Here is a 27368-nt window from a genome sequence, read left to right on the forward strand (position 1 = left end):
CGGTCCGCACGGCGTTTCCTTCCGGGGCGCGGCCCGCGCTGGCGCGTTTCGGTTCCGGGCCGGCGCTGCGGGCCCTTCCCACCCCCGGCAGGTGAGGCCGGGCCGGGAGGGGCGGGCGAAGCCGCCCGGGGCCCCGGGGCCGCGGAGCGGCGGGGGCGCGGCCGCCGCCCCGCGGGGCCGGGGCTGGGAGGGGCGGGGGCTCGGGGAGGTTGGTCCCGCCCGCCCCGCGCACCCCCGTCCGGGGCCGCGGCGCGGCTGTCATGGGTGAGGAGGAGCCGCGGGCCCCGCTTGGGGAGGGTCCGGGAGCCACGGGGCGCGGAGACTGCGGGCCCCGGGAACCAGGTCCTGCGGGCGGGGTGGGGACGGGCGAGGAGCCACCGCCGCTTGTCTCAGCTTGGAGTTATGTTTGGCTCTAGAGTTGTCGGAGTCCCGTTGGAATGTGCAAGCAGCCAAATAGGTTTATTGGGAAGGAATTGTTACTGTGAGGATGGTGACGGCCTGGCACAGAGGAGCTGCGGCTGCCCCTGGATCTCTGGCGGTGTCCAAGGCCGGACTGGACGGGGCTTGGAGCAAGCTGGGATAGTGGAAGGTGTCCCTGCCATGACAGGGGGTGAAACGGGATGAATTTAAGGTCCTTTCCAACCTGAACCGTTCTAGGATTCTAAGTATGTCTCTCTGGGACCAGGGATGGGACCCACGGAATGGCTGGAGTTTTGTCAGGGGAGGTTTAGTCTGGATGTTAGGAAAAGGTTCTTCCCCAGAGGGTGCTGGGCACTGCCCAGGCTCCCCGGGGAATGGTCACAGCCCCAAGGCTGCCAGAGCTCCAGGAGCGTTTGGACAACGCTGTCAGGCACAGGGTGGGGTTGTTGGGGTGTCTGTGGAGAGCCAGGAGTTGGACTCAGTGGTCCCTGTGGGTCTCTTCCAGGTCAGGATATTCTGTGAAGTTGCCCAGTCACGGTAAATCTCAGCCCAAAAGCTGAGAGTTTTCAGTGCAGCTTCCAGGGTGACATCATCTGCTGGGTGGTCTGTCTCTGCTTCTTACCTGATGGATCAAGAATTCCACCCGCTCCTGGTAGCTGCCTCACAGGCTGGAAGGCATTTGCTGAGATAAGTGAAGTCTGAGTCTCAGCTGGTGGCACTTGGAATGGCATTACAAACAGCAGTGCCTCAGTGTGTGCCCTGTGCTGACTCAGCTCAGCCTGCCTGTAAAGGTGGCTGGAGGTGATGGACTTCCCAGAGCAGAGAGAAGTCAGGATGTCACTGCCCTGTGGCTGAGGTGCAGAAGCTGATGAGAGGTTCCCTTACCCAGAGGGGCAGAAATCAGCCTCTGACAGGGCAGTTTGAACCAAAAGGCAGATTCCCTCTCCCCAGCCTCTGAGTGGATGATAACACTCAGGTTCCTCGACACTGGGCTGAACAGAGATCTGTGGGTTATAAAGAGTAGATGGATTTTCCCTGCCTTCAGAGCAGGAGCTCACAGATATTTTGTTGGGCTCTCTGGGGAGCAGCTGCCTTCTGACCACAGCCATACCCAGCCATGCTCAGCAGTTAAGGTCTGATGATTTTTTTTCCCTTCTTTTTCTGTATATCCCAAGCTCAGCCTCTCCTCCCTTTTGCCTCCCTGGGTGCTCGTGGCCTTGGCAGGGGTGTTTCACCCTTGCCTTCCTTGAGAGCGTACTCAAGAGGCTTATTGCTTTAGGAACAGCTGTTTTGGGAAGATGGTGAGCTAATCCTGCTGCTAGATCCTCCAGCACAACCAAGAATGACAAAGCTTGATGTTCACAACTGCACTTGGGAGAACCCAATTCCTCTGCACTTCATTTTTTTCTTTCTTTTTACCTCCTAAAGGGGAAGGGGGCAGCAAGTTTTCTTCTTACTACATCAGAAGAAAAAAAAAAGAAGGCAGCAGCCCCATTTCCTTCCCACTGCATGTAACTCACAGCACTCCAGGTAAGATGTTGGGTTTTCTATTTCCCCTTCTTCTGTGCAGCTGATGTTCTGCTCACAGTGCTCTGTTGACACAGACCTGTGCACTGGGGTTTCCTGATTTCTGTGGGATTTGTTGCTTTCTCCAAAAGATAGGGAAGGACATGGAGCTGTTGGAGCGAGTCCAGAGGAGACACCAAGATGATCAGAGAGATGGAGAAGCTCTGCTGTGAGGGAAACCTGAGAGAATCAGGGTCGTTCAGCCTGGAGAAGAGAAGCTTCAGGGTGACCTAATTGTGGCCTCCAGTACCTGAAGGAGCTGACAGGAAAGACAGAGAGAGACTCTGGACAAGGGATGGAGTGACAGGATGAGGGGGAATGGCTTCCCACTGACAGTAGGTTTAGATTGGATATTGGGAAGAAATTGTTCCCTGTGAGGGTAGTGAGGTCCTGCCACAGGGTGCCCAGAGAAGCTGTGGCTGCCCCTGGATCCCTGGCAGTGTCCAAGGCCAGGCTGGAGCAACCTAGGCTAGTGGGAGGGGTCCCTGCCCATGGCAGGGGGTGGAATAGGATGGGATTTAAGGTTCCTTCCAACCCAAACCATTCTGTGATTCTGTGATAGGGGAAGGAGGGAAGAAGCCCTAAGACCTGGCACTGTTAACTGCACCTTGGGAAGCTTTGTGCACTCCGATCTGACTTCCCCAGGAACACGCAGCCATCCTGCCACTCAGAAATCCCTTGGCACAGCTCCACAAGATTGACAGGCTGTCCTGCAGCTTCATGTTTAGTGACTGGGTTTGCCAAGTTTGCACAAAGCCTGCTTGGGCATATGGGCATGTGCTATGCTGCAACGTTCATAAATTCCAAATAAAAAGTCCTCCAAAGGCAGACATGCTCTTCATGTGTCAATCCCTTTGATTCAGAGATTCCTCAGAGTGGGCACTGTGAGCCTTGGTATTCCCAGCCTGCTTGAAATGGTTTTGACATCTGCAGGACTCTGCTCAATGCACGCTTCAGATGCTATCCGGCTTGGAAGCTGCTTATGCTATGAGTGTATGAGTAGACTTTAACAAGCTTATTTACTTTCCTTTTTTTTTTTTTTTTTTGGATTAGTTTGTCTCACTTTCATTCATTCCAGATTTTTACCATATATGGTCATATGGTCATGGCTTCTTTTCAAACTTTGCCAAAATGAAGTGTGATGATGTTGATGATGTGGTGGTGCATCCCCCAGTCCCCCTCCCTGTCCCTGCTCTGAGATCTCTTGATAAGCCTTGGTGGACTCGGCTGAGTGGTGAAGGGTCCCCCAACTGCAGCAGCTGGGCACTGAGATGCTCCCTGAGCTTACCAGGAGCTCGTGTGGTAGTGGTGGCAACAACTAGGAACATCCCAGCTGAGGTGGGAAACAAGGGATGAGCCATGTGTACCCTGGGTCCATTTACCTGGACTGCAGCCCAAGTGGAACAATCCCATTACTGCTCTACTTGGGAAAGAGTCCAGGACCTAGGGTATGGCCAGGATGGGGACTTAGTGATGGCCAACGTGAAGTCTCTGGGGACCCTACATAAAGTGATCCTGAGTGAGGCCCTCTGAGCTCTCCTGGGCCACAGCTTTTTTTTTCACTCTCCTGTTACATTTTTTTTCTGGCATGTGTCAGAAGTGCCACATATGATGGATATCTCAGGTTAACAAGGCACTTAGGATGCCTTGAGGTCAGATGTGTGCTGGCCAACTTTTCAAAAGTCTCAGGAGGATTTAGGTCCCAGTGTCTCTTTCCCAGTTCCTGTTTTACAAAGGAGCTTTCCCTATTACTTTCTCTTTTCAAGATGCTTAGAAGGTACAAGTGGTGAGAATTTTAATCCATTATGCAATCAGGTGCCTATTTTTAATACCTGTGCCATTTTTAATGTTCTTTTTACATCCAGCTCTGCTTTTATTGAAGCTGGCAGAGCAAAGTGTATTTCAGGCTAAAGCCGCAGGGAATGGGGGTCTGTCAGGGACTGGTTTAGCAGAACATTTGTGCAGGGGGATGCATAGCATGGAGAGATCAGAGAGCTTTTGGGATGGTTTATTAAGCAATCTCAAGCACACTCGTTCATAACAGAGCTGCTGCCAGGTGTGTGGCAGTTCAGTGGGTGAGGAAGGTCTCTAAAAACTCCAGTGTTTCAAACTGTGTGGAAGCAGGTGAAAAAAGTTCTAATTTCAAATGATTGGCTCTGCCAATGACGGGATCTTTTTCCCCTTTTCCAGTAGAGTCGTGCACCTGCATCTGGGACAGCCATGGAGAAGAGTGGGAACATTCAGCTGGAGATTCCTAACTTCAGTAACTCTGTCCTGAGCCACCTGAACCAGCTGCGCATGCAGGGTCGGCTGTGTGACATCGTGGTCAACGTGCAGGGCCAGGCTTTCCGTGCGCACAAGGTGGTGCTGGCTGCCAGCTCGCCCTACTTCCGTGACCACATGTCCCTGAACGAGATGAGCACCGTGTCCATCTCCGTCATCAAGAACCCTTCTGTTTTCGAGCAGCTCCTCTCCTTCTGCTACACGGGCAGGATATGTCTGCAGCTGGCTGACATCATCAGTTACCTGACAGCTGCCAGTTTCTTGCAGATGCAGCACATCATAGACAAATGCACGCAGATACTCGAGGGGATTCATTTCAAAATTAATGTGGCGGAGGTGGAAGCGGAATTGAGCCAAACTAGGACGAAGCATCAGGAGAGACCGCCTGAGTCTCACCGGGCGACGCCAAATCTAAACCGTTCCCTGAGCCCACGTCACAACACCCCCAAGGGGAGCCGCCTAGGCCAGGTTAGCACAGTGCTGGACATTCGGGAGCTAAGCCCGCCCGAGGAGTCCACCAGCCCCCAAATAATCGAGCAGAGTTCCGATGTGGAAGGCAGGGAGCCCATCCTGCGGATTAACAGGGCAGGACAGTGGTACGTGGAGACGGGAATGGGAGAGCGCGGGGCGCAGAATGACGAGGAAGTGCGGGTGCTGGGAGGAGTGCGCATTAAGACGGAAAACCTGGAGGAGTGGCTGGGGGCAGAGCACCAGCCCTCGGGAGAAGATGGGAGCAGCGCCGAGGAGGTCACGGCCATGGTGATCGACACCACGGGCCACGGATCGCTGGGCCAGGAGGCTTTTGCCTTAGGCTCCTCTGGAGCCAAAGTGGTCAGGCCAACCAGCAGTGAGATCGACAGGTGGGTTTTCTTAAATTTAATTATTCACCTTAGCTATAAGAGTCTTGGTTATGCAAGATTCTGACCTGGCTGGGTCAGTCACTTTGAAGCATTTCCTCTTTCTATTTCCTTTGGCCGTCTTAAACGTAAGAGCGAAAGGGTTTTTACCTGGTGTTAGGAAGTGCATCCAGTTTGGGTAATAGTATCTTGGTTGGGTGGTGATCAGACCAGGATCTCCAGGTACAGTCTAGCTTGGCAAATTACTTATTAGCTCTTAGATGTTGCAATCTCTACCTCTCAGTGTTTCAGCTGAGGTGAGATTTTTTTTTAAAGATGTTCATTTCAGCCTCAGTAGGTACCGGACTCAGCATTCGGATTAATGAGGTCATATACAATATGTGTTACATATCTCCATTTCACTGGTGCCTTCTGGCCCAGAGATCTGGCTGAGAAACAAGCCAGACACCAGCTGTAGGTCAAGGTCTTCCCAGTGATCCATGACAGCAGTGGGCCCTGGGTTTACATCTTCTGAGGCAGTTGAAATGGGGAACCCAGTGGCTTCCGCTGTTGTTTTGATTTATATGAGAGAGCAGAAAGTCTTTGTTGAAAATGAGTGGTGAAATCTGCTGTGTTTGGGTTCTCCATCCATCTTCTCCTCCACTTCAGCATTTGCTTTCTTGCCCTAGGCTCAGGCCAGAGAATGGATTTGGTAAAGGGCAGGTCTGTTTTATTTGGGAGGGGGGTTGTAGTTCTAGGGTTTCCCTTCACATCTGCTTCTCTTCTAGCTCAGTCCCATGGGGAAGCAGCTACCTGGAAGCAGTGGATATTCTGTCAGTTGTCACTTAATAGATCAATCAGTGGGAACAATTTGGGGCTGGCCTTTGGAGAGCGATGCTTTCCTACTTCCTTAGCCCTTTTCCTTGCATCAGCTAGTCTCTAGCATCTCTTTTTGCACTGCAGTCTGTATGCACTGTGTCCCACCTCTAGTCCATCACATCCCTTATGTTTCACACTGGGAATGGAGGAGGTGGGTGCTGGAGGAGAGGTGTCCTCTGAGAAATGGTTTATGTCCTGAGTCACCATATTGGTTTATTCATGACAGCAACCCCTCTCTATTGCTGAACTGGAAGCCAAATGACTCAGTTTTAATTTTCAGATGTTTAGACTGAAACCACAGACTGGTATGATTTGGTTTTTCCTTTATACTCGCACTGTTCCACTTCCATCGTGTTAGCTGATGAGGATGAAGAGATGCTATACAGGTGCCTCTATTGTTCACCTGTTGCTCTATACACTGTAGTGACCTGATGCCCAGTAAAAATTCCATTTCCACTCTTCCCCCACCCCACAGATTTAGCCCTTCTGGCAGCATGGTTGCTGTGACTGAGCGGTACAGATCGAAAAGCGAGTCTCCCGGGCGGATGGATGAGCCCAAGCAGCCCAGTTCCCAGGTAGGCAGATCAAGCTGTTTGCAAGTAAATGTTGGTTTGAAGGTGAAGGGGACTTCATTGTGATGAAGTGTATTGTGTAAAATATATTTGATATTTGCAAGCAATAATGTGTGTGATACAAGGACCTTTTACTTTGGCAAAGGATCTACTTGCTCACAGGAGAACATGTGCTGGGCAAGTATGACTTAAAATGGATTCTGGCTGTTGTTTGGGATTTTGGCCAGATACCTGGAAAACACGAGGAGTTTCTTTTGTTGTTTGAGGGCATAAATATCCACCCTTATTCTGGGCAGGCCACCAACTCCTGAGGAGAAACCCCATTTGCCTGCAGAGCTGGATCTGCCCTCAAACACTGGCAGCAAATGCCTGAGCAGAGGGAGGAGGTGTGGCTTGGCTTCTGTGGAAGACGGGTGACAACAGCTGAATCTTTCTATGCCGGTCCCAAGACCATTCCCAAAAGCCCACCAGGCACTACACCAATAAACCTTTTGGGGTGGAGTGTCAAAGAGCTGTGGAGTTTTAGAGAGGTCTCTGTCTCTTCTCCAAGTGACTTGTGTTGTACAGCAGACTTTGCAACATAAAGGAGCTCTGAATTTTCTACTTTCTTGGGCACAGTTTTGGGGTAGGAGGGAGAGATGCACAGAAATGGGAGGGCAGTGGGCTGTAGCGTGCAGCAAAGTGGGACATGGCAGTAATGCCTGTGCCTTATCATTTTGGTCTCATTTAGTTGCATCCAGTTAGTGTCACAGTGCCACTGTAGTGCAAGCATGTCAGCCAACACAGTGCAGAAAGACTCTTGTGAGCCTGACAGGTAGGGAATGTGTCAGCGTGTAAGCAAAGAACTTGGCTGGAGGTGGGGAAGGAGATACTAGGCAGCTTTGCTCTTGAGTAAGACCAAGTGAAGCAAGGGGGAGAAGATTGTGATTGCTGTCTGCTGACTTTGTTAGACACTTCCATAAAATGACAGATACCTTTTTGTTCCTGTTTGCAAAGCTTTGTTTTGTGTCCTCAGAAGACATTGCAGAAATTTCAGGTCAAACCAACCCTCTAGGGGAAATGTGATATATTAAGCAATTTTAGCTCTTCCTACAGAAAAGGTACTCTTATTCCTCCATTGTGAGACAGCCTCAAACATGAAACCTTAGGCTTTACACACCATGGGGCAGTACCATCACCTTCCACTCTCCTGGCATTGTGACATCCATACTAAAATAGCCTGCCTGTGATCCCTGCCCAATGGCACTGGTAGAATGGAAAGGAAGAACCAGAGCTTTGTGTATCTCCTTTAGTCCTCAACAGCTTCCCTATGCCTGTACAGCTGGAGTCAGCAGCACCTGGCACAGTACACTGCTGCTCATGCCTGTAGAGCCCTGGCTTGCAAAGGAGATGCCCTCCTGCTGGTAGCTTCTCCACATGTGGCACCACTGGGAAGCAGCACTGGCGGAGTAAACAGTGCATCTCCAGCACAGAAGCTTTCTGGAGTCCCTGTGTTTCTGCTCAGTCCGAATAGGGTGGCCAGAAGTGTCTGTCCTGAGAGCAGGCTTGTGGTTCAGGTTGCTCTCGGCTGTTTGTCTGCGTGACTTCAGAAAATGCAGAGGAGTCCTTGCTGTGCAAGCTGGGTCAGGCACATCCTTGCCTGCGATGCCCCGGGGCTAGGATGGATGACACAGCCAGGCAGGCAAACGTGACTCATTGTAAAACGAACTCTTAAGTGACATCTGAATAAATACCTGTGTAAAATGACACCTGAAGACATTCAGATATGATTTTGTGGTTTGCTCCTCCTTTGTTTTACTGCAAGCTCATTAATCGGCTTCTTTTTTTTGACTTTTAGTAAGGAAAATAGAAGGTGATACACCCAAGTGTTTTAATTAAACTGGAACAAATTTTTTAAAAAGTAACAAGTATTGACATGTGGTCCACAACTGAATTGGTGGCCAAGTACCCTTGTCTTAAGGGCTGTCTTTTCTTCACCAGATCCAGGGAATGGCTTGGCAAAAGGGGCCTTTGCAGCAGTGGTTTCTAATTGATTGCTCGTTTGTCTTCAGCCCCAAGGCCCCAGTTAAGCACTTAAATGTGTGCTTGAGGTTGCAGACATTAGTGCCGCTGAATGTGAGGTTTGGCACATGCTTTACTGGCTGGACCTGAGCCTGGTGTTCTCTGCAACTTGTTTTAGGCTGCTTGTTATTTAAATCTATGCCATTTCCTTGGCAGGGGGAGGAATCAGCCATGCTTGGAGTGAGCGGTTACGTGGAATATCTGCGGGAGCAGGAGGTTTCAGAGCGCTGGTTCCGGTACAACCCACGGCTCACGTGTATTTACTGCGCCAAATCCTTCAACCAGAAGGGCAGCCTGGACCGGCACATGCGGCTCCACATGGGCATCACACCTTTTGTGTGCCGCATGTGTGGGAAGAAGTACACCCGCAAGGATCAGCTGGAATATCACATCCGCAAGCACACGGGCAACAAGCCCTTCCACTGTCACGTGTGCGGCAAAAGCTTCCCTTTCCAGGCCATCCTCAACCAGCACTTTCGCAAGAACCACCCCGGCTGTCTGCCCCTGGAGGGGCCCCACAGCATCTCCCCTGAGACCACCGTCACGTCCCGGGGCCAGGCAGAGGAGGAATCTCCTCCACAGGAGGAGGCTGTGGCGGTGGGGGAGACGGCACAGGGATCTGTGTCCACAACCGGGCCGGACTGAAGTGCGGCTGTGGAGTCCCAGGAGAAAGGACCGTCTTCCCATTCCTGGCTCTAAAGAGTCAGCACCAACCCGGCAGGCTGGTACTGTAATTAGTGCAATGCCACCACTGAACAGAAAGAAGCTCCCAAGATGTTGCCAAAATAGAAAAATCTCTCTTTCTCTCTCTTCCTCTCACACACCCACACACACACCCGTAGAGTGTTAAATGTTTTTCTCCCTTATTCCTCCTCCTCTTGGAGAAAAACAGAACAACTGTGTCAATCAACTTCTTATTCAGGGATCGACAGGATTTTAAATTTTTTTACTGTTCTGTAGTGATCTGGGACAAGCAGTCATTTGTATTTCTGGACAGCGCTGTGGCCCAGCAGGGCGTCCCGCCGGCGGTGCCGGGTTCAGCCACAGAGCCATATCCACTGCTCCCGCTCGAGGGGAGAGCAGGGGCAAGGGGCCGTTGCCTTTCTCCCTTCCCCAGGTAGTTGCCACAGCAAAGAAAACAAAAATACTGTCCTGGTGGAACCTGCCTTGCCCACGTGTATTTATCCCTGTCTTATTTTGGTGTGTCTCTTTACGTTTTTATTTAAACTGTTCTTTTAGGGCTTTGGGCTTGCCCGTTCCAGGCATGCAGCCCTGATGCCCCTTGTTAAAGTGGGCACAGCTACAAAGTGGTATTTCAGAGGTCAGCAAAATGTGAAGGAAGTACTTCAGCTACTGAGAGTGGAATTTAGCAGCTGTGAGGTTTGCATGAGACTCTGATGCATTGGGAGAAGGGTTGGAGGGGTCTTCTAGAGGAGGTTGTCCTCTGCTGGTGCTGATCTGGAGAGCTCAGAGCACTCTGAGGTCCTGGCTGGAGCGCTGCCATGCTTCAGGTGGTGCCAAGGATTAGGAAGAGATTTTCTGGAGTTGCTGAATTGTGGAGTTAGAGGCTGGCTACCAAAGTCCTCTTTCACCCCTGCTCCCCCCTCGACACACACTTGATCTTTTAGAACAGCAATATGGGATATGGGAATACTGCAATGCTGTTGTCACAGCCGAGCAATCGCAGGTGGTTGCTTTTAAACCTGTTTCTACAAACTAGTTTGATAACTTTTTTTATCAATGAAACGCAAAAAGAAAAGAAAACCCTACTCTATTTCCTTACAACAGTTCAGGAGACTTAAAAGTGAACGGTTCCTAGAGCAATCACAACTCTGTCCCCTTGCATGGACTTAACATTTTTGTATTCTGAGTAGCTCTGATGTTTAGAGCAAGTTTAGCAAACCTGGAGAGACATGCCTGCGTGTGTATTGTAGGTGTTTGCACGAGCTTACGTGGTTCATAACCAGAAAAGCATGGGACAGGCAGATAAGTGCAAATATCCTGACATCTTTTTTAAAAAAAAATATGCAATATTTTAAGAGTTTTCTCTAGTTCTGATGCCAAGTTGTTCATGATGAAGGGGGGAATGAACGACAGGTTGCGCGTATCAGGTTTGGGGAAGGAGTTCTCTTGAGGATGTATAATGTGTATATGATGAGGAGGGGTGAAGTTCTGAACCTTAAGGTGATGGGAGGAACAAGGAGACATTGAAAAAGAAATACACGTCCTCTTGCTTCAGCAAGAAAGCTGGATGAGAGGTTGGAGTGGGGGCTTAGCCGGCAGGAGACTGACCAAGTGACAGCAAAGCTTGGCCTGCTGTCGGACTGTAGTTTTGGGCACATGGAAACATCTTTATCCCTTGCTCTCCCCATCTGCAAATTGATACTTGGGATCATTTTCCTGCCCCTTTGGAGGGAATAATTTGGAGAAGATGTATTCTTGCCTTGATTTATAGATTTTTTTATGTGTGAGGGGTCTCACTGTTCCTCCCATCTCTCTCTCAAAAAGAGATGTGGCTCTAATGTGTTTTTGTGTGTGGGAAAGGGCTTGGTGCCAGTATCACATGTAACAGGGATGTGATCCTACAAGAGGAACCTTTGCAGGTGTTCTGAGCTGGGTACCTGCAAAGTACCATTTCATTGACCATTTCAAACAGGAAAACTGATTATTTCACCTCCGTTTTCCTTCTGTGCCTTCTTCCTCCTCTCCTGTCAAGGGCATCCATCACACAGGGAGTGATTTGGCCACCTAACCAGCTCCGTCAGGTTTCCTGGCAAAGGTCAAACATCATGCTACCAAAACAGTGAGGTTGCCAGAGAGCAGTGGCAGAGGATGAGTGAGAGGGTGGCCAAGGTAGGTTTTGTTGCAATCAAGGTGCAGGGAGGAGTGGAGATGTGCTGCTTTAGTCATAGCTTTTGAAGTTACCAAAAATGAAAAAAAAAAAAAGTTAAAAACTTTGAAATCCTATCCTGTTCACACTAGAGAGCATAAAAAGTTACTTTTAGTTGCTTAAAAGATTTTTAAGTGTTTTAAAATAGAAATTTTAAAAGAATACTACCAAACTATAAAAACATAAAATTATTTATATACATATATTATATAAAAATATAGTGGGAAAGTTTCCCTGCTAAGCTTGCTGTGAAGAGAAGGGTGAAAGTGCAGTAACTGCTACACGAGCAACATTTTTCTGAGACAGATGGCAACCGTAGTGAAGAAGGGCTGACATAAAATGGTGAATGCCTGTGTTCCCATGGCATAGCTGTGAGTTTCTTGAGCAGGTTTTTATTTTACTGTATCAATACTGTGAACGGAGAAGCATCCAAACAGTACAGGATGCCAGCAGCGCGTCCTGTTTGCTGATTCACTACTTCAAGTGGCCTGGTGAAAACCATGAATTTAGTCCTTCTTACCTTACTAGGCTGAAAACAAAGCTTGTGAAAGGTTTTTATTTTTTTCCTCCTTTATATTTGCTTTCCTTTTTGTTTTTGGGTTTTTTTTTGTGCAGAGGTTGCCACTGTATAAATGATCATTTCTGATTGCATGCAAAAGAGCCAATATTCTTGCCCAGGCCTCGCTGAGGTGAAGTTTATAGCTTGTAGCTAGAGTCAGTATAAGGTATGGTAGTGGGAATCATTTTGATATTATTTCTGTACATGTAATGGATGTGTATGTATGTGTGGGAATCATGATGTCTAATATTTCTTGAACAGTGCTGAAACCGGTTCAGGCCCATCCGCACTAGACAGTGGAACCAGTTCTGAAGGAATCGTTATTGAACTCTTCTTTCAAGGGTCGACTTCCTGAGTGCAGATGAGACCAAGGTTCGAGAAAAAAGGGGTTGGAGGTCCTGTACGGTATGGAGAAAACCTCATGTGAATTTTCTGGCAGTGGTGTAGCTACTTTAGAGGTGCTTTCCCTAACAGAATGATACTGTGTCCTGTTGCCTCTGCGTTGGTGTGGCTCTTTACGGTTGCACCGAAGCTGTGGAGAATCAGATGCCAACTTTCCAAGTGCGAATGCTTCTGTGATGGGTTGAGGCACAGCTTTGCATTCCCACATCTAGCTGCATCTTATTCTGCCAAAACTGTGATTTCAACTGTGATTTAAGGAGGATGTGAAGAGAACTCTTGTGTTTTAATACCTCTGTACGTAACATTTTTGTCTGCTTTAGAATTAGGGCTTACTAACCCATTTGTTTTCTTGCCTCAGGCAACAGGGAGAACACACTCTGGTTTTACAGTTTGCTTTCTTGGAGGTGGACATATTTCTTAGTTCTTTGCTGTCAAAGAACTCACCTCCCAAATGTGAAGAGTTGTGGTTATCTCCTTAAGCCTGCAGCAAGCCCTGGTGCCAAGTGTCAGCCAAGTGACATGATGGTTGCCGTGGCTGTTCCCTGCTGCTGCCAGGTTACCTGTGAATAGCTGTGAAAATAGCAAGAATTGTGTTAATACTGTGTTGCTGCTTTGGAGAAAAGCTAAACCTCTTCGTCTCAGGAGGATGACTGATGTGAAGCTGGGAAAATGAGAAGGCCAAAATGCAATGAGAGGATGTGAGAACAAATTGTGCTTTGTATTTCCAGCAGCTAGAGAGGGATGAATGAGAGGCTTTGTGGAATGTGAATTTGTTGCAGGAGGCTGAGGACATGCTTAGAGCTAACTTAGTAAGATGCAGCGACAGCTCGGTGAGAGCCAGAGCAGCTAGTGTAAATGGGCAGTCCCTCCTTGTCCTCTCAGCATTCTCCACCACCAGGTTCAGTCCTTGGACATTCCTGCATCTTCTCTACAGTATTCTCAAGCTGTGACCTGTATAATTTAACTTTAGTTTGGGTGCTGAGAAGAACAGAAAGCACGTTGTGTCTCTGCTGCTGTTTTAAACCCAGAGAGGTCGGCAGCGACTGACCCCGTTCCCATCTGACAGCTATACAGAGCTGGAATAGCACTGGGAACAAGCTGAAAAGCATCGTGGGGCTGGCTCAGCACACAGGGCACAGAGCCAGGATTTCAGCCCTCTCTGAGCTCAAGGTTACATGGACAGGAAAGCTCTCCCTGCTTTTCCTGCTCTCATTTTGTGACAGCTTTGTGGCTGCATTTCCATCCCACACCTCTGCAATAGGAATGTCACTTAACTGTGAGATGCCCATTTCAGGAAGTGATTCCAAGCAGTCTGCTTTGAGAGTAAAGTCCTTGCCACTTTTGGGTGATTCAGCCCTAACAAGGCCTTTGCAAGAGCAGAGTTGTAGCTTTTATTTGCTGCTGTCTTAATCTCTCCTGCAGAACCCAACATATAAATAGGAAGACAGCTGCAAAGGTGCAGCTGATTAAACTGATTTGGGTGGAAGGTGGTCTCAGAGGTAGATAGGATTGTGCATCTTGAAAACCAACAAAAAAACAGCACTTAAAATGATTTAAACTTTACCAAACTCTCCTCTTTGTTCTATCACATGCCTGCCAATTTAGCTGTGTCAGCATCCAAATGTTTCTGCAGATTAATGACATCAAATGCTGTTCAGGCTCTGCTGGAAATATTTTGGAGATGGGAAAAGTCTCTGCTCATTGCAAGACGGTTGGACTGGATGATCTCTAAAGGTCCCTTCCAACCCATACTAGCCTATAAATGAAGAAGCTGTAATTCAAGGAGACTTTTTGCCAGGGTCTGGGCTCTGAGTTTTCCCTGGGAGCTGAGCCTGTGGCCAGGACTGCAGTTGGAAAGCCTGGGATCCACTGCCATAGCAAAATAATTGTAGTAAGCATTGCTCCTGTCACAAGGTGAGAGCCACAGAGTTTTGGTATCTGCAGTTAATTAAAGGGCCTAAAGAGGAGCTCAGAATCCTTATTTTAATTACTGTCATTCAAAGAATATTTAAAAATAAAATACATATGTGATATATATATATACACACACACACACACATATATGTTTGTAACCAAATAGAAGTTAGAACTATGCAAACAATACTGGCTGCTTCTTGAAACTAAAGTCTACCAGAACATTTTGGAATACAGTAGATTTGGAGTAGACTTGCTAGGGAGTTTTTGTTTTGTTTTGTTGTATAACCAGTAAAATGCAGCAAACCAAAGTTTTGCTGCAGTTAGTCTTACTAGAAATGTAGGTTATTCCTAACCTGAAACCCACACAAGTGGGTTATAAAATTATCTGAAGAGTCCTACCATCTCTAAAATATTTCCATCTGCTGAAAGGCTTTGGCTTGGCAAACACAGAAAAACACAGAGGCTGGGAATTAGGAGAGACTGAATGTAATGTTTGGGCTGATGGAATCAAGAAAGGACTGGGAGCATTTTCTTTTGGATGTAGGATTGAGCTGGTTCCAAGGAATCTTCCTACATGGGAAAATGTCCATTGCTGAGATGGAGGCAGTGATCAGAACATCCCTGGGATGAATTCTGGTTTTGATGAAGGTATTGTAAAGCTTCCTGCTGAATCTGATGGTACAAGAGTTTAGGCTGCTGGGAGAAATTCCACATGGTTTCTGCCATTTCTTTGTGTCAGATCTGATCTTTGCTTTTAGGATTAACTGCAATATATCTGTAACTTCCAGTGAGCTTTGGCTTTTTATTCCTGGAACTGTAGACAATTCAGGTTTCCCATAACATTATCCTCATCCCAACTGTGAACAACTTACTACTGCTTCTTATAATTTATTGTCTTTCTGTTCCTGAATGTCTGTGTGATCCAGCTGGTCACCAGCACCACCTTCCAGTGCTTCATTAGCTTTTATGCACAGGGAATTGTTGCAATGGATAAGTTGACCATGCTAGTTGGAAGAGTAGAAGCTTTTGGAGAATGACTTTTGCTTCCTCTAGCTGTCATTAGGGAGTGCACACACACGTACCTGTATATACATATATAGAAACAAATATATTGTGTTTCAATATAAACTCATTTAGCATTATTCTTATTTAATTTATATTTTAATCTAGTTGTAAACCAAAGTATTACAGCTTGTGAAATGATGTCTCTCGGAAATAGGAGGAACCTTTTTTAGGTGGGAATTCTGAAAGATCTGTGGTGACAAAAACATTGGTAGGAGTAAGACTTAAGAACTTGTGCTGCTGGGGAGTTGCAGCATTGAAAGGATTTGAAACTTGCTGAGTAAAGTGGATGGTGGGGCCTTCTGAAGGTGTTCTTCATGGTCCTTAACAGTTTTGTTGTAAAACAAGGACGTTCTGGCAAAGCTAGAAAAAAAAGGGGAGAAAACAGGAAATCAGACCATGAGCTGGCACAGCCGGGAGCTGGAGGAAGCCACAAAACCAGCCACTGATGTATTTAGTGTCTAATTTAAACTCTTAGGAAATGAGCCATTGCTATTTAGTGGTGTCTAGAAGTGGTTGGGGGTTTGTTAATAACTTCTGTGAAGGCACGTGTTCTGCTGTCACCAATGGGAATAAATAATGCGTTCAAAGATAAGTTCTTGCTGGTTTTTCTATGCCAGGGAGTAATTACCTTTCCAAGGAATTAGCAAGTGCTAAGAACAAATTCACCTCTAACATGTCCCTCAGGCTTGGCAGCAGCTCTGCTTCCTCTAGGGAGGAGGAAGACAGCTGAAATAAGGAGAGAGCTTATCTGTTTTCAGCCCTGGCTGGTGCTGGTGGCACTGGAACTGCACAGGGGAATGGGTAGAAAGGTGGAACAGCAACAAAGCATCACTGGGAAGAGACAGTGCATGTATCTGGCATGTCATGGATGCTGTGGGCAGGGAAATGCTGGTGTAGAACCTGCACAGGGGCAGGAGCATGCAGGAAATGCTGCTGCCTTGCGAGACAGGTGTCCAAAGATGCCTGTCCTGGCACATGACAGCTGAGCAGCACCAGTGTTTTCCTTGCTGGAGCTGTGAACAGTAAAGAAGGAAAAGTCCCCTGTGGGGGCAAGATTTGCTGTGAGCATTTCAAAAATGTCATTGGAAGGAACTGAAGGATGGGAAGTGAAGGGTGGAAAGGGCAGTACTAGACTTCAAAGTGCCATTTTCTGAGTTTTCTAGCAAGTGTTGAAGACTGAAGTTTTTGTTTCAGTGCTTTCTCTTTTACCTATAAAATTTTTTCCTATTTAAACTCCACAGCTCAGGGGAGGGTGCAGAGAAGATGGAGCCAGACCCTTCCTGGAGGCAGACAGTGGAAGGAGGAGCAGCAGTAGGCAGCAGTTTATGCAAGGGAAAATCAGGTTAGGTATTGTAAGACATGATAAGACATTATCTCACAATGAGTACAGTCAAACAGCATTGGATTTGTCCAGAGAGGCTGGGAAATCTCCATCATGGGAGAGTGCAGCCTCCAAGTTCCTGTTTCCATTAGACTGTGCCAAGCTGTATTTTTGTTACCTTTTTTTTTTTTAGTTTTATCATGTAAAATTGGCAGCTTTACTGGCCTTCCTAGTCTGTATCAGTTAAGCTTTTGAAACACGTTCAGGTATTTTTAAATACTGCTGTGTAAGTTCCTTGTTTAATCTGACATATTCTGATTTATTATTTTACTGCAGTTACCTAAGGCAGTACTTAAATCAGTGTGTAATTTTTTTGCAGACTTTCAGCTTAGTTTTTGATAATGTACCTAACACCCTTCCCCTCAGATCTATGGTGAAATGGCTGCATTTTTATACTGCAGTGAGGCTTATTTATTTAAACCTGCCATTATCTTTGCAGTCAGACCTAATATCATTGGCTGTGAAACTGTGAAACTAATGAGAAATGAAAAATGAAGTTGGATTGATTCACTTACTGCTGGACAAAAAATACAGAAAGTGGCAGTATAAAAAGATAAAACACAGTTTAAATTAGTTACTCAAATCACAGAATGGTTTGGGTTGGAAGGGACCTTAAAGCTCATCGTATTCCAACCCCCCTGCCATGGGCAGGGATGTTTTCTGCTAGAATTCCAATAGGAATTACTGAGTCTGGGGCAGGGCGAGGAGTCACAAAGCTAGTCTGAGAGAAACAAATTTTAACTTGATGATGCCAAGTAATTGGTTCCCCATTTGGTCAAGTTTTAAAAGCTGTTTCTTGAGGTTTCCCTGGCTCTGCTTGTTCATCTACATGTCTTGGGCATTGGTTTGATACGGGGGTTTGTGCCTCCGAGAGTGTTTTCTGAGAGTTGACATGTCTAAAGAAACTCTCTGAATTACTGTGAAGCTTTTCTTGAATCCTTCCCTGCCTGGGCATTGGTAACTGAACACAGCTCTTGCCTGCAAGAGGCCAGTGGGAGCAGGGTGGCAGCAGTGGGTGACACTAACAAGAAGTGGACAGTGCAATTCTCAGGCTGACAGATTGGATTTTGGGAAGGGGCATGAAGCCCCAGCCCCATTGTGGCTGTCCCCAGCCCCAGGGTGCTCTTTCAGTCATGTTTGTTTTCAGGGGCTGTTTGCAGGGAAGCCTGGACCTCCACCAGAGATGCAGGGAAGGAGGGTGTAGGTGGCATGCAGGCACTTTTCTGACGTGTTAGAAGATTTCCTAAGCCGGGGTTGTGCTGTTGGGGAAAGCACCCCAGGTGGGATTGAGAATAGAATTTTGTCATACCCTTTGCTTAAGAATAATTCCTTGGGCTCCCCAAAGGCACTGGCCTGGGCAGAAAGCTGACACCAGACAGCTTCCAGGGCTGTGTTGTCATGGGGCAAGTGCCAGTAAGGAATATTGGGAAGGGAGAGAGGAGTGGTGTTGTACAAATAAGGCATGGTTCTTTTGTGTTGGTGGGTAACATGGCTGACATTTAGGACAGGCAAGAGCAATTCTGGGTGGCAAAACAGACTTTTCTGAATAAGGTCTTTTAGAGGCTGAATGAGGAGGAGAATAACATGCACCTGTGTGTTCGTGCAGTAACATATTCCTCACCTCGTGCCCTGCACTTGCAGGGAGAATTAGCGAAGGATGAGAAGATTGGATCAGATGGTAATTCATGGAAATGGAAGCAAGGTATTCAAAGCACTGCTTTAGTCTGAAAAGGGAAGGGAATGAATGCAGTTTTCCCAAGCCTCTAGTGTGTTGAACACTAGCTGAAGCTCCCATGAGCTGTGTCCCCGTTGTCCCCAAGCTCCCCTCGTTTCCCTGGTGTCACCCCACCTTTCCTGCACAACACTGTGAATATGATATCTGTAGCTCTTTTTAAAACTTTGCTTTTTTCCATTAAAACTGCTCCGAGCAGGAAATGCTGTCCTACTGCAGGAGCAGACAGGATGTGACCCCGAAATAGGGCATGGATAGTTGAGTAGTGGGAGAGAGAATTTTAAGAGTTAACTAGGGAAGTGGCTTTGTATAGCAATTTGCTAATCACATTTCATCTTGTAACAAACTTAACTGACAATCAATTTCTAAAATACAAAAGCATCTTAGAGGAAATAGTCAAGTATATCTTCAGCAGAAATATTTAACTGGGATAACTTAATAAAGAGCACAGGATTTTTTTCCTCTCTTTTTTTTTCTTTTTTTTTTTTTTCTTTTGAGCAATCACTCCAGAAATGGAGTCACATTAAGCAGCAGCATATTCACAGGACAGTAACTACCTCTCTCTCTTGGAGTGCTGAGGTTACCACACTACACACTCTAGCAGCAAAGCTTTCACTTTAAAGAGATTTGTTTTCCTTACCTCTGTGTTTCAGAAATGCAAGTCTGCTTTGTAAAGTGACTCTAATGAAAATGGCATCTGGCAGGAGCAATGGGAGTCCCTTGGGGTCCACAGTCTTTCTTGGCCTCCAGTTCCTTACTGTGACCCTTTGCAGGTTGGCCATGGGGCTGTGATAGTTCAGGGGGACTTTGTCACCCCCATGTGCTGCATGACAGTGAACTGTCCCTCGGGCCAGAGCTGGGAGACCACATTCCTGCACTGGGAAATCAGTTAATGGTGGGGAAGGTAAAGGAGAATCCATCTCCCTCCTGCCTCCAAGGCAGCAGGCAGCATTTAAAAAAAAAAAAAAAAAAAAAAAAAAAGCAATAAGATAAAATACACTTTTATATGTTGTTCATTAGTCAGCAGATCTGACTCTGCAAATTTATATATATATATATATACACATACAGAGAGCAAATCTCTCATGTGAAAAGGTGCCATTTTTTTTTCTAAACAGTCCCTTTCCAAACTAGAACAGCACTTTAAATAGGTTCCTCTTAAAAAAAAAATAAATTAAAAAGCAAACCCTTTTCTGCCACAATGCACTTTAACTCGTCAGACGAGTACAGCCGTGGCTGGCTGGGGACACGGCTGTACGGGCAGGCAGCTCCTGGGCAGCCACAGCTCGGGGGGAGCAATGCTGCCAGACCCTTGGGCATGGCAGCTCTACCTCCAGCAGCCCCCCGCGCCGACACGGCCCCCACGCTGCCCGGAGCAGCCCCGCCGTGCCCAGGCACTGATGGGGCTGCTGGCTGTTAGGAGACTTTGGAATCTTTCAAGAGAAGCCCACCCTTGCCTGTCAAGATTTAAACCCCGTTTTTTAACAGGTCAGAAGTTGCACCCCGTTACAACCCAGCTGGCAGCCCAGGGCTGAGCTAAGCTGAACAGCAAAGCCAGGAGAAAGCTGTTACCGGGGTTGTGGGCTTTTTCCATAACAGAATATGGAGCCCTCGTCAGTTCTGTTTGTTTTTTTTTTTCTTTTTTAATCCAAGTTTGTATGTCCCACATTGATTCTGCTCTGAGCTGGTTTGCAGAGTAACCATTTGTAACAGAAATTGTGCTGTCACCTTCAACTAGTGACTATAAATCAAACCTTGAGTGTCCTAACACTCAAGACTTACTTTCACAGTTAAGAATTTTCCTGCTGTACTAATTATTCTTTTTTTATTATTTTATTTTATTTCTGGTTGCAGTCCTTATTTCAAGAAAAAAAAAGTCAGTGTTCAGACTAGTCTGGAGTAGGCTGAAGAGTAAGCCTGCTGTAACTTGTGGATATCAGACTGTTCTTCAGTGATTTTCCAAGCTGTTTCCAAACTGGCCCTCCATGACTGCTTCTCTTTTCCTCTTCCAGCAGGCACTAGCAAACAGAAGCTCCATGGCCATTATGTCCAGGGACAGCCAGCACTGCTGGAGGGGGGAGGGCAGGGGTGGCAGGGGAACCAGAGTTGGGAAAGGGGAAATAAAACCAAGGTAGAGGGGACTGTACAATTGCATTGAAAGCAGTTTAGCAAAAAGCGCTCTCGTTGGACAGCTTTAAGAACAATGTGAATGAGAACTTAGCAACTTGGGTAAGAATCTTGGAAAATTCTATAATTGTATACTTGAAATTCTGTTTGTATTAAACAAAATGCATTTTCTTCTTTCTTTTAACACTGTGTAAAAGAACATTATGCATGTGAGTGGTTTGAGAATTAAATGGTTTAATACTCAGATCCTTGTCTGTGTCTTATAGCTGACTGGTTCTTACCCAACGTGGATTTTCTGCCTGGTCCTGACTGTGGGCAGCTCCACACTCTCCTAAGCTGAGCAGCTTGAGAGAGGTTGCACAGTTCCTGGCAACTCACATGGCTTCTGTCCTTCTTGGCCGAGTTTTGTCTCACCTCCTCAGCAGGCTCAGCCCTTTTCAATCTCCCCAGGAGGAACAAGCCATGTGCTCTTACTGCAGGCCAAGTTTTGGATGTTTTCCCAGCTGCCTATGGCAGGGGAAGCATTTTGGTTCAGTGCCATGCTAGGGAGGCCCAGGCACGGCCTCAGCCCTCCTCTTTCACCAGTGTCCACCTCCACAGCCCGGAGCACAGCTGAAAAAGGCAGTGATTACAGGAGGTTGTGTGTCTCTCAGTGACACTCACAGGCAGAAGATGGGATCCAGCAAGAAAAGCCGCAGTGGTAACTGCCAGAGGAGAGCAGGGAGAGGGAGAGGAAGAGCTGCTTTCTGACCTCTTTGTTACTTTCAAAATGCTTTCCCTTTTCTCCCAGGGTCCCAGCCAAGGTACTGCTCCAGGGGAGCACGTACCTCAAGGAGCCCCTGAAGGACACTTTTCAGATGTGTACAGTTTGCCATGGCCCGTGGGACAATGGAGGAGGTGGCTCTCCGTGTCCCAGTCACATACTGCTGGCACAGATGCTCAAACAATCCTACTAGGAACAGGAAAGAGTCAAAACCCTGATAGCTTCCAAAACTAGAGACCCAGTGACCAACGATCTGACATACCAGCTCTATCCAAGTTAACTCCCTCACTGCTTGGCTGCTCTAGCAGTACCTGCCAAGAGAAGCCTTTACAAAGGTGGATATTTTGCTGGTCCTACAAAATTCAGAGTAAATGGCCCACTGGGGAGTGCAACCCACTGTCTGCACACACCACTTCCATCACCTCCTGAGGACAGGAACTGTGCTTTCACTGTTTGGTTTGAAACATCTGCCTGAAATGGAGAAATCTTCTGCATCCTCAGGACAGCCCTGCCAAAGGTCCTACAGCAATACAGCCACCCTGAGAAGACAAGAGGTCTGATCACGTGTGGCTTGGCAGCAGGCCAGGACACCTCAGCTCCTGGAGTAAACTTGCAGGTGAAATAATTTATTTTTATCAAAGCTACAGGTACCAGTTACCTTACCTGGGCACTGTCGTGGTTCATGGGCACTGCTCCTACAGTCACTGTTAGCAGCAGTTAGCATTAAAAAAGTTTCAAAGCCTTGGCTGTGCAAGGCTGTCACTAGTGGCCCCAGCAGTTGGGCACACAGGACACACCAGAGCTGCTGGCAAGTAGGGCTCAGCTGTTTGGCAGCTCTTCCATCCACAGGGAGCTGCAGAAGGGTGTTCCTAGCCCAGCCAGCACAAGCCTTATGGCTGCTGCTGTTCCACTCACCTTTCTGGTGTGGAGCCCCATTTGTTGGAAAAGAAGAATTTAAATAAGTGTAGGAAGTGGCTCGGTGTAAACTGTGCATTCAGAGAGCAGTCTGTTACATACAGATCTATTGGTTTTAATGAACCAAGTGATCAGAGTTACAGAGGGTTGGGCACAGGAAGGACAACAATGCTGGACTTGGGTGCCACAAAAATACTGGTACCAGATGAAATTCAGCTTTCCTTGCCACGAAGGACAGGACAGGTGAGGTGACCTATGAGCCCCCTCACCTGACATGGCAGGGAGGAGCAGGGACAGCCCAGCTGGCTGCAGTCCCTCCCTGCAGCTGGCACCAAACAGCAAGACCAACCACTCCAGGAGCAGCCCATGCTTTGTGGCAATACCCCACGTCTCCTTTTCCCGAGGCAGAGGAGGGAGAAGTGAGGCCCTAGCAGCCCCTCTAGGAGCAAGGATCAGCTATCCTGCCCATGAAGATGATGGTGTTGAGGGCAGCTTCCCGGATGAAAAGCAGGAAAGGCCTGTTGGCATTGAAGATTTTTCTGTTCATAGGGAAGGAACGGCCAGAGATGGTGACAGCTGTAGCAGCTGAGGCCTCGCTGCCTTCTTCATTCACCTGTCAGCCAAGAGACAAGATGGGATTAAAATACAGACATTATGCAGCATGGAGAGGGCTCACCATCCTCCTCCTCCTCCACAGAACATGGGCCAGTCTCCCTCCAAAGCCCCAGACTGCTGAGAAGTGAGCACTGTAGCTTCAGAGCTATTTTTTCCCCTTAATATTTGTTTTTAAAAAGCAAAACACGCTGGCACAAAGCAAGGCTCACCTCAAGGAAGGCTTTGTGGAAAGCCTCAGACACGTACAGGTCTGTGCGGCCCTCTGCAACGATACCTGAAATATAAAAATATACAAAGGTAAAACTGAGTTCAGAGACAGCTCAAGAAAGAACACATTCCCATCCTTCATGGCCTGGGTTCAGGCAGAAGGCATGGCTGCCCCAAAACAGAAACATCCTCCTGCATGTGCAACTGACTGCTCAACTGCCATGTCTTCAGCGCAGAGCAGGGCTGAGTGTCCATGGTGGGACTTCACCAGAGAGTCCATCACTGGCTGCAGCAACATATAAATGCTTTCATGTGCTTGTTCCTCACGTGCTGCTGCGCCTACTGCCCTGCCTAGGGAGGAATGGCTGCCCCTCACCTCTACCCTGCACTGCCCTATCTCCACATCTCACCTGGGAGTCTGGCATTTTCTGGACTGAAGAGATCTTCTAGCCCCATTTTCCTCAGCTTTTCCTTGACACTGAAGCTGTCCTCGACACGGAAGCGAGGGAGGTAGACAAAGAGAGACATCTCCTTCATGGAATCTATCCAGCCCTGCAGCTTCTCCAATGTCAGGTCTCGCTCTACCTCCTCCAGTGGTGTCCCAGCACTGGGCAGGACCAGCAGCATCGTGATATCATCCCCTTTGTAAGGCAGCTCCAGCACCTGGACTTTGTCCTGGGGGATGAAAGCGTAGCGGAATTTGGACTCCTGGTACATAGTTGGGACTTGGCAGGTCTCACCATTGGCTTTATGAAATACATCCAGTTTTGTGTTTGGAGCTGGGAACTGTGATTTCCAGTGCCCCTAAAAAGGAGAGGGGGAAAACAAACATAAGCACCATATTTCCTCCAAGGAAGTGTGCTGCTCCCCAGTTCTGTTAGCTTTTGTTACCTTAAAATAAATGGTGTTGACCAGGACCAAGACAGTGAGATCATCAATACCACTTTCTGGGATCACTTCTGTAATGCGCTTCTCCGTCTTATTAGCCACCCACTCGTTAATGATCTGCCTGGAAAGTTCTGGCTTCTCCTAAAGGAAGAGACCAAAAAAAGGTCAAGCTGAGGGCTTTAAACCCCTCTTTGTACCCCTTCTGCAGGAGACAGGTTCACAAGGGTATGTGCTGGGGAAGGACAATGAAGCTTAGGGATGATGAGTGGGGACGAGGCTGTGGTTAAGGTGAGCTGAAGTGAGAGTAGCTGCATCCCAGATTCCCTGTTGCTTTCACTCGTGTCCCACACATCCAGAGCCCATTTCTTCTGGGCAAAAGACAGCGATGGACTGGGGGTGGGGGGTGGAACCAAACAAAAAAAGCAAAATCCTCAGAAGGTCAAACTCACTTTGAAGTTCAAGGGCCAGAGTTTTGCTCCATAAACGATTTCACTGATGTTCTGGTAAGTCTCATTAAAGACCAAAGATTTCTCCCCAAAGAGACGGTTGGCTGACACCAGCTCTGAGGATTTGTTTGCTTTCTTGTAAAGGCGGCAGTTCAGCTTGGCAAAGAAGAAATGGATCTGATCCGATGTCTTCTCTGAAATGGTGTCAAATTTAAAGACCTGGACAAGCCAAACAGCAACAAGGAATCCATGAGGAGGCTCTTGTGCTCCTGGGCCCCAGAGGAAATGGTGGTGCAGCCTTTGCCTCAACATCAACAAATCTGCAGGCCCTCAGAGCTTCACCCTCCATGTGTGGGAACCCAAATCTATGGAAAATCAACATATCACCTGCCCCAGACCTTTAAGTGCTGTTAAAATTAACATGGTGTTCATTACCCCTTACCACACCCTAGAGATGAGCATTGCACCCACAGGGCCTAGAAGCAGCTCTTGGGTCATATCAGGTCATGGGAGGGCTCACATGTGCTAAACCCTCCTGTGAAAATGCTAAAGGCTGCTCTTTCCCAGGAGGAATTCTCATGGCCTGTTGGGTACTTCTGGTACCTCTTATCTATTTTTACAGGGAATGGGAATATGCAGCAATCATTTTGTGGGTAGATTTTTGCAGCACAGGGAATTTTTTTTTATCTGTTCCCAGCTGCCAGCTGGAAGGACAATTATGATTTGTCTACTGCTATCCAACCTCAGGGCTTTAAGGCACAGAAAATCCCACAGCACATTGCTCTTTATGACCCTCCTTTGGCACTCTTTCCTGTAAGGCATTCCTGGTGTTCCCAGCCATTTCATAGGGGAAAGGGGGGTTAGGACTGCAGGTGTGGGTGGCTCAATGGAGAAGGTTCCCCTTCCAGTGGGAAGGACTGCCCAGAGGGGAACGCTCAGGTGTAGATGTGGAGATGTGTTTATAGCTGCTCCACTCAGGCTGGGTGGATAATGGCAGGAGACCACCAACATTATTTGTTCCAGTGGTAGGATTTGTAAGGACAGAGGGGTTTGATTCACACCTCCTCATTGCAGGGAGAAAGGCTCCTCTGGGCTGAGGTCTCCCATTGGAGAAAAAGGTATGGGCAGCATCAAACCCCACATAGCAGGTGAGTGGGTCTGACATTGAGAAGGGTGCTAGGACAGGCAGGGAGTTAAATTAGCTGCATGGAAGAGCCAGAATTCAGAATTACCTCTTAGTCTGGGATCAGAACTATCCCCTGAGTATAGGGCCAACAGGTGGAGGAAGAGGCTCCCCCTGTACAGGCTCCCCTGCCCTGGAAGTCAGGTGGACTGCGAGGTCTCCTGCGTGTCTGATTTTTGTCCCAAGGAAGAGAGAAGGAATGTGAAAAAGCGGGACTTGATATCATGGCTTTTCCTACTTTTTTCATAAGGAAAAGCTTAGGTCAATCTGCAAGAAGCAAACTGTTGTCATTCCCTTCCTTCACCTTCCAAATGGGCTTCCTTTCCTCCAGATAAAAACTAACCCCCCAAACCCAGGAATGCTGGATCCAAATAGGGAGTAAGGGGAAAGACCTGGGGTCTAGACAAATCCAGAAACAGGGCTTGGAGCAACCTGGTCTAGTGGAAGGTGTCCCTGTCCATGGCACGAGATGAGTTTTAAGGTCCTTCCAACTCGGGATTTCCTTCTCAAGGCAAGGAGCCATCCTGACCCTGAGAGCAGCCATTAGCCATGATCACCTTTCCTGTCTTTCAGGCCTGCTACAGGAAAAGGCTGAGGAATCTCCACCAACCTCCATGAGCTGCTGGAGGGTGCTGCCACAGGCTCCAAGCTTGGTCATGGCAAAGGCTGTGGAAATGCTGAGGGGTGACATGAAGATGTTTTGCCCATTGTCTTTGGAGTCAGCCAGGTACTTGTAGAAGATGACAGCAAACCGAGAGTTGGCTTTTGACAGCTCCCAGACCCGGGGGTTGGTGGACTCCGGGAGCTTGTCCTTTGCTGGCTCTTGCCCCTCACCCTCCTGGGGCTTCTTCTCAGGGTTGCGGTAGATACAGATGGGGTTCACTGGGATGTCACGGGGCTTTGCGGTGCAGATGTCTTCCACGGCGTAGTGCTCAGGGGCAGCCAGCCCCCAGACACTGAGCAGACACAGCACAAAGAGATGCATTGTCCTGGAACCAGAGAGAGAGCTTAGACACACGGCCGGTCTGTGAAACCTGTGCTGCTGCCACGGTCACAGGCCCCTTCCAGCCAGCATCACAGTGATAGCAGTCCCACAGTCCTCTCCAATCATCCTTTTGCCCTGGACCTGCAGGACAAATGAGGACAGACAGACAGCAGGAGGACAAGCTTGCCTGTGAGCACACAACGCTTTCAGAAGCAATATGCTGAAACCAGCGTTTTCCCAGTGACATGGGCCCCCTCTTTTTTAAGCAGTAGGCTCAGCCCTGACAAGTTTGTACCAAAATGGATGATTTGAATTTTTGAATCCTCTCCATTGGCCAGTGAGGTGGCTACAGTGTAAGGACCCTGCCAGGCTCACCTCAGCCTTACAGTACTTTTCAGTTACTGATGGAGGAGATACTATGGCAGAGAAGAAAGGTGATAAGGAAAAGGTCTCCAAGGAAGTTGGTCCCTCCATGGATTGAGCATCTACATCTCTAATCCCCAAAAAATGTACTTTATGAGCAGTATGGTGTAGCTGGTACATCACAACAATTCCCGTCCAAAGTTCATAACACCTCAATGCAAACTGGTTGTCCTTGGTACCTAAAGAGTGCAGGCTAATGGTAATTACTGTGTTCCAGCAAAAGAGAGATAATTTATATTTTTCCCTTTGCTAA

General features: G+C 47.8%; 2 protein-coding genes across 10 annotated transcripts; one reads left to right on the forward strand and one right to left on the reverse strand.

Annotated features, from left to right (window-relative positions):
- Positions 1 to 9: 9 nt before the first annotated feature.
- Positions 10 to 19744, forward strand: ZBTB37 (zinc finger and BTB domain containing 37). 9 transcript variants are annotated; one of them, XR_011002057.1, is made up of 6 exons: positions 10 to 91; positions 1849 to 1950; positions 4177 to 5129; positions 6460 to 6559; positions 8774 to 9342; positions 16692 to 16784. XR_011002057.1 is itself a non-coding variant. In XM_068199552.1 (6 exons), exons 3-6 carry the CDS (start codon positions 4207 to 4209, stop codon positions 18557 to 18559), a joined length of 1251 nt encoding a protein of 416 aa, XP_068055653.1. In that variant the 5' UTR covers positions 10 to 91; positions 1849 to 1950; positions 4177 to 4206; the 3' UTR covers positions 18560 to 19744. The 9 variants fall into 9 exon arrangements, 5 of the variants coding, with proteins under 5 accessions (XP_068055653.1, XP_068055654.1, XP_068055652.1 ...); XR_011002056.1 differs by lacking the exon at positions 16692 to 16784 and adding an exon at positions 12328 to 12437 and having other exon boundaries at positions 8774 to 11470; XR_011002054.1 differs by lacking the exon at positions 16692 to 16784 and adding an exon at positions 11334 to 12437 and having other exon boundaries at positions 8774 to 10128.
- Positions 19745 to 22467: 2723 nt separating this feature from the next.
- On the reverse strand, positions 22468 to 26696 carry SERPINC1 (serpin family C member 1). Its single transcript, XM_068199555.1, has 6 exons — positions 26318 to 26696; positions 24528 to 24743; positions 24082 to 24219; positions 23601 to 23994; positions 23193 to 23257; positions 22468 to 22981 (listed from the first exon to the last, which is right to left on the reverse strand). The coding sequence occupies exons 1-6, from the start codon at positions 26690 to 26692 to the stop codon at positions 22808 to 22810; spliced, it is 1362 nt and encodes a 453-aa protein (XP_068055656.1). The 5' UTR covers positions 26693 to 26696; the 3' UTR covers positions 22468 to 22807.
- Positions 26697 to 27368: the final 672 nt, after the last annotated feature.

This window comes from Anomalospiza imberbis, chromosome 9 (genome assembly GCF_031753505.1).
Source record: "Anomalospiza imberbis isolate Cuckoo-Finch-1a 21T00152 chromosome 9, ASM3175350v1, whole genome shotgun sequence".
In the NCBI taxonomy this organism is placed as follows: Eukaryota; Metazoa; Chordata; class Aves; order Passeriformes; family Viduidae; genus Anomalospiza; species Anomalospiza imberbis.